The 7,058-nt window shown below is 36.9% G+C and overlaps 1 protein-coding gene across 3 annotated transcripts in view; it reads right to left on the bottom strand.

The window, feature by feature from the left end:
* Positions 1 to 4,151: 4,151 nt before the first annotated feature.
* Snx2 (sorting nexin 2) overlaps positions 4,152 to 7,058 on the bottom strand; it is a 59,359-nt gene continuing 56,452 nt past the window's right edge. For 2 of the 3 annotated variants that reach the window (XM_017799552.2, XM_008838735.3), the window contains exons 14-16: positions 6,116 to 6,196; positions 5,955 to 6,026; positions 4,156 to 4,644 (exon numbers count right to left, since the gene is read on the bottom strand). In XM_017799552.2, coding sequence (XP_017655041.1) covers positions 4,594 to 4,644; positions 5,955 to 6,026; positions 6,116 to 6,196 — 204 coding nt within the window. In that variant the 3' untranslated portion in view covers positions 4,156 to 4,593. Of the gene's footprint in view, positions 4,645 to 5,954; positions 6,027 to 6,115; positions 6,197 to 7,058 lie in introns of all 3 variants that reach the window. The other variant, XM_008838736.3, reaches the window with a different exon arrangement.

The raw sequence follows: 7,058 nt of genomic DNA on the forward strand, positions 1-7,058 counted from the left end.
TTGCTAATTGATGTGAGTGGTGCCACCCCTGAGCAGGTGGTCCTAGGTTATGTAAGAAAGCAGGTTGAGCACAGGCCAGGGGAACAAGCCAGTAAGTGGTGTCCCTCTGTGGTTCAGTTCCTGCCTCCAGTTTCCTGCTTGAGTTCTTCCCCTGGGATCCCTAGATGAAGGATTGTACTGTAAGCAGAACTAAACACTTTCCTCCCCAAGTTGGTTTTTGATCAGTGTTTTATCACAGCAACAGAAAACTAAAACAAGTCTCTTTGCTGAGTGCAGGCTGGTAAATAAGCTACTTGTACTGTTTTCATTTATAGACACTGTCTATGCTGTTCAACAGCCAATAGCCACATGTAATAATTATGACTGCTCTGGAGAGATGAAGAATATACACAAGATGCCAAAACATAATACAGAAGACAATAGAAAACATCTCAATAATATTCAATATACTAGGCCACATGTTTAAGTATTTGGGAGCTACTGGATTAATCTTACCTGTTATTTTTCACTTTTTAAAATTTGGCTATAGAAAACACAGTTCCCTGGTTCTTTCCATTTCCATGTTTGGCCTTATTTAGACAGGATTTCCCTGTAGCTCCAGCTGCTTGGAACTCGCTATGTAGACCAGGCTGGCCTCAATCTTACAGAGATCCACTTGCCTCTGCCTCCCAAGTGCTGGGACTAAAGGCATGAACCATCATTCCCAGCTTAACCATGTACTTTATTGTAAAGATTAAGAATGATCATATTGCCGGGCATGGTGGCACACACCTTTAATCCCAGCACTCAGGAGGCAGAGGCAGGCGGATCTATGTGAGTTCAAGGCTAGCCTGGTCTACATTGTGAGTTCCAGGCCAGCTGTGACTACCAGGAGACTCTGTCTCAAAAAGACTGAAAAAAAAAAAAAAAAAAAAAGAATGATCTTATTTATCACTAATTTTAGGTAGCGATAGCAATAGTAGTTCTATTAAGTCTTTTATCAACACTTTGAAACAAAGACAGTCATGAACAGATTATCATACACATCTTTAAGATTTTATTTATTTAGTGTTTTGCCTGTGTGTAGGTATGTGTACCACATGTGTACCTGGTGCCTGTGGAGGCCAGAAGGAGGTGCTGGATCCCCTGGAACTGCAGTTACAGATGGTGGTTAGCTGCCAAGCTCCAGTGGATGAACCTATGCTGAAGGGCACTGGGAACGCAAACTTGACTATAGAGGCATGTATACACACACACACACGAAATTAAATGAGGGGGATGCAGAAAGGTGAGGGGACTTAAATATGATAAAAATATATTGTACAATATTTGCAAAATTTTAATATAAAAGGAAAAATAGAAATACATTATTATTGACTATTTTAAAAAGGGAAAAAGACCCACAATTTTGCTCGTGGTATTTTACTTTATTACAAGAATACTATCTTTGATTACAATCTGCTTTCTTTTTTTTGAGACAGGGCCTCACTACGTAGCTATGGCTGACCTGGAACTCATTATGCAGACCAGCCTGGCCTAGAATGTAGACCTGCCTCTGCCTGAGCGCTCTGCTTTGTGCTACTACTCCTGGCTAGGATTCTCTAGCCAATAATATTCATATTGAAGTTTGATATTTTAAACAAAAATATGTAATATAGATACTCAAGATCCAAGAGTTTTATGAATGTTTCTATTTTTTTATTAATTTTTTCATGCCTTTGTTTTAGTTAAGGGACTCAGCTGGGCATAGTGTCACATACCAGCAATCCCAGCACTCAGGAGGCTGAGGCAAGAGAATTACAAGTTTAAAGTCATATAGCAGTAAGTTGTCTCAAATACATAACACATACATGCAAGTTTTTTAAAAAAGATTCTTTAAAAAAATAAAAAACGATGTAAAGTGGCAAGTGCAAAGTCATAATATAGTCCCTAAGCGACAAAAGACATTAACCTTAAGTTCAGAAAGTTTATTGTTGCTTTGGTCCTTTTTCAAGTTTTCATTATGATTTAAACAAAAGAAATATCTAATTTTAAATCTATTTAATTAAATGATCATTCATTACCTCTTGTTTTATGCATTTAGAAAGTGTTTTAGAAATAGGAACAGGAGACACGAAGATCAGTGGGTTGTGAAATAAACACTGTTAAAATGTTGGTAGGTATCAGAGGTTCACACTGCTCACCTGAGAGTTCCAAAACATTATTCATAGTAAATAGGGGTCAGAGAAACAGTTTGGGATGGAATCTTAGTCAGTTTTCTTAAGCAACATCAAGGATGAAAATATTCTATTACCTGGAGCTACTGACTATGCAAGGGAATGTACCACAGGTGAAATGAAGGTTTTGGTTTGATTAACTGTTATTTTGCCATATACATAAAACACACATTTGGAAGTACTACAACCAGGGACATACGACTAGGACATCCTTCAGTCAAAGAATACTTGTTTGGATTGGTATATGAGGCAGGGGCTCCCTATATATCCAGGCTGGCCTCAAACTCATAAGCCTCCTGCCTCAGTCCCCCAAGAACTGGCATTACAGGCATATGCTATCACATCTGGCTTAACAATAGTTTTTTTCTTTATTTTTGAGACAGGGTTTCTCTGTAGTCCCAGCTAGCCTAGAACTCACTATGTAGACAAGGCTGGCCTCAGTCTCACAGAGATCTGCCTGCCTCTGCCCCTGAAGGCTTGGATGAAAGGCATGTGACACCATGCCCAGATTTTTTTTTAAAGAGTACTTTAAAAATTTTATTCATTTATTTATTTGTCAGTATGTGGGTATGTGCATATGAGTACAGGTGCCCCAGGAAGCCAAAGACACGAGATACCTAGAGCTGGAGCTATAGGTAATTGTAAGCCTCCCGATATGGGTGCTGGGAACAGAACTCAAGATCTCTGCAAGAGCAGTATGCATTCTTAACCGCTGAGCCATTTCTGTAACCCCATTAAGAATACTTTTGGGGTTTTTTTGGTCTTTTTGAGACAGGGTCTCCCTGTAGCCCCATAAAAAAATAAAAATTAGAGCTGGGTGTGGTAGTGCGTACCTTTAATCCCAGCACTCAGGAGGCAGAGGCAGGAGGATCTCTGTGAGTTCAAGGCCAACCTGGTCTACATAGTGAGCTCCAGGCCAGCTGAGGCTACAGGGAGACCCTGTCTCAAAAAGATCAACAACAAAAAAAAAACAAAACAAAAAACAAAAACAAACAAAAAACCCATAAAAAAATAAAAATTAGGGACTGGAGATGGCTCAGTGGTTAAGAGCACTGACTGATCTTGCAGAAGACCCAGGTTCGATTCCCAGCGCCCACATGGAGGCTAATAATTGTTTGTAACTCCAGTTCCAGGGGATCTGACACCCTCTTCTGACCTCAGAGCACTGCATGGTATGGGTATACACACACTAACATTCAGGCAACACTCATATACACAGAATGAAGATAATAAGTAAATATTTAAAAAATAAGTAAAAATTAATAGGATGCCAGTCATAAATTAGAATTTCATCAGCATTAAGCAATGGATAATAGCCATCTAAATGGGAACAAAAAGGTCAAGAAAGCTGCCAATAACAAAGAAAATTTCAGTTTACTTCAAATTTGGTGTTGTTGACTATGGCTACTTAGCAAATCATGGTGTTTTAACCTGGTACCAATTCCTTGTCAAGTATGACCACTTTTAGCTTTAAATTAAAAACAAAAGGCAAGCAATAAAATATGTGCAAGGTCTCACTCAGGTTCTGACGACAAGAAGATGAGCTAAAAAAATCCACGAGAGTTACTACTGAAACACATAAATACTTTTTTGTTTGTTTTGACTCTGTAGCCCAGACTGGCTTTGAATTTGTGGTGATCCACCTATCTCAGCTTCCCAGTGCTAGGATTATAGGCATGATTACATGCTCAACTTTTCTTAACTCTTACACTGGACATTTGAAATACTGTCTTTTTAACCTAAAATGAACAAAAATTAAAAGTTCCCTGATTTATGATTGCTTCATAAGAAAATTTGTAAGCTTCATTCAGTTAATCAATATAAGAATTAGGCCTTTCCTGTCAATTAAAAGATTTAAGGAATCACAGTATTAACTATATACATTTAGAAGTATTTCTTCCTTATTAAAAAAAAATTCTCTCATATTTATATACCCAAATAATTTATTACTAATGCTTCACAAGGAATATCATTTTATTACTATAATCACAAAATCATAATTTCTGTACAGGAATGTATAAGTGAACATTAATCAAATGCATTTATAATTTGCTTCATAAAGAGGGTAAGCATACTATAGAACATAATATAAAGAAAAAGATTGTAAAATTTTCTGGCCTTGCAGAGCACTTTTTAGTGCAAGTATTTAAGACACAATAGTGTTCAATTCAGCAAAATATTGCAGAATGTCATGCCACAGTCCACTTAATTCAAAGAGGGTTAGGACATGCAGCTTATAATAAAATGTCAGCGCATATATATCTTTATATATAAAAAACCACATGTAAGTCATAAAATATATAGTGGTTTATTTGGATGGTTTTTAATGATTTCACTGAGGAATTCGGCATAACTGGAGCAAACATCAAATGTCTTCTTAACAGGAATAATGTTATTGCTAGGCAATGGCTTTGGCTTCAGGTAGGAATGCCTCCCAGTACTTTATGAGCTGTGGACAATAAAAGATATTTTCATTAAACTTTTTATCATTTTAACATTTTAATGCATATATTCTCTTCTGTTTTCGCTTTTTTTTTTTTTTCCCATCTTTTTGAGACAGGGTCTCCCTGTAGCCCCAGCTGGCCTGGAACTCACTATGTAGACCAGGATGGCCTTGAACTCACAGAGATCCTCCTGCCTCTGCCTCCCAAGCACTGAGATTAGAGACCTGCACCACCATGCCTGGCTGCATATATTCTCTTTCTTGAAAATCTATATAAATAGCTAACACTAATTTAGTCTGGTTCTTTTTTAAGAATTAACATATATAATTGTATGTACTTATGAGGAACATCTGTTTTAGCTTGTTTGAGACAGTCTTACTGTTCAGCTCAGGCTGGCCTAGGTTCAGGTTTCCTTGCCACAGCCACCCCAGTGCTGGGACTGCAGTTGTGTACCACCACACCTAGCCCACGTGTGTTTTCCTTTTGTTTTCCCACAGCTTTTTCAGGTATGGCCTTGCTATTATGTAGACCTGGTAGGCCTAGAACTGAACATACAGAGTAGGCTGGCTTTGACCTTGTGGCAATCCTCCTGTCTCTGCCTTCCCAGTGCTAGGATTATAGATGTTTACCACCATACCTGGCTTAAATCTGAAGACATATTATTATTTCATATGCACAAGTTTCAATAGCCACACATTTCAAAACTAACTATAAAGACATTAAACTATTTGATTACACAAATTTGTATGTGCTAAAACTTTTTTATAAGCCTTTATTAAATGTTTCATTAAAGCCCTAGGTACGAAAACAAATGATATTTGCAGCAGTCAACCATCAAAAACTCCAAATAAAACTATAAAATAGTACAATAACAACAACAACAACAACAACAACAACAAAAACCACTCTGACAACAGAAAATCAGTTTTTGTTCTAAGTTTCTGCCTGTTATGGAAGAACACCTACTCAAAAAGGTCTGTTCAATAAGGAAATACAAATTGGACTATAAAGCCAGGTGTGGTGGTTTGTTCTTATAATCTCAGCATGGGCAGCCTGACACCAGCCCGCCCTGAAAATAAACTTGGAAGATAATAGAAAAGTTGTTCTTTTTTTTTAATGGCCTGATTATTGGGGAAAAAATACATCTGTGTGTATTGTTTAGCACAGGCAAACAATTTCCAATTTAGCATCTTTCCTTTTTTGTCACTAGCTTTCTTTAATCCACTTTTAATTCTTCCTTGAGCTTAACTTATCAGTCATCTTTAAAATGACAAAATACAAATTCTAGACATTATAATTTAAAAAATGAGCTTACCTGTTGCTGTGTTTGTACTAATGATTCCAAATATTTGATGATAACAGTTTTAAAATCTTTCACTCGTTCTTTCTGTTAAAGTACAGTACATTTAGAAGTTCATTAGTAGAAAACTACATTTAATTTTACAACAAAATTAAGTTCAAAACTATTATACATGCCTCAAATCGTCCCACTTCTTTCCGGATTGTTTTAGAGATCTGTTCAAAATCTCTTTCTCCTTGTTGCACTTTCGCTTCCCACTAATGGAAACAAACAAATAAAAAGAATACTTATTTTTGTCTAGAAAAATTATACCATCATTAATTACTCATTTAATTTAAACATAATGCCTAAAAGCACCAAGAAATCTAATAACGAAAAACTCAATCTAACAAGTCAAAGGTATGTAGAGGTGTAGAGGACATGGCTCAGTGGGTAAAGCACTTTCTGTGCAAGCATGACTATCAAGAGTTCAGACCTCCAACAACATCAATGGTGGTGGGCAAGGTGGCCTGCCTGTAATCCCAGCACTCAGGACATAGAGGTAGAAGATCTCTGGGGCAAGCTGGCTAGAGAGTTGAGTCAAATCAGCAAGTACTGGGTTCAAATTTGAGTCCTTGCCTCAGTATCTAAGGTGAAGAGCAATTGGGTAAGATACCCAACATCAAACTCTGGCCTCCACATCCTTGTGCACACATACATATATGAATACATGCACACCACACACAAGCACACTCCAAAAAAGGGTGTATTTCACTTTCTAGTGGTAGAAATGCATGTCTGCTTACTTTCTAGCAACAGTTCATTGATACATGTACTCAAAATTGGAATAGTTCAATATTTCAGGAACCACAATATCCTGCCAGGTATGGTAGCTCTCACTTGTAATCCAGCACTGAGAAGGTTGATGCAGGAAGATTATAAATTCTAAGCAAACCTAGTTAGATCCTGTCTCAAAACAAACAAAACAAAATAACCCTCCTTGTCAATGTCTAAAACTTAGATATAATTTGAAAAGATTTTTAGTATAAAGCTCACTATCAAATAAATTAGCAGTCTCATAGAACAATTGTTATATTTCAAAATACATCAACAGCTTTAATTTCAAGATATCACAATTTA

The sequence above is a fragment of the Nannospalax galili genome, unplaced genomic scaffold, assembly GCF_000622305.1.
Source record: "Nannospalax galili isolate Female #2095 unplaced genomic scaffold, S.galili_v1.0 scaffold38, whole genome shotgun sequence".
Taxonomy (NCBI): Eukaryota; Metazoa; Chordata; class Mammalia; order Rodentia; family Spalacidae; genus Nannospalax; species Nannospalax galili.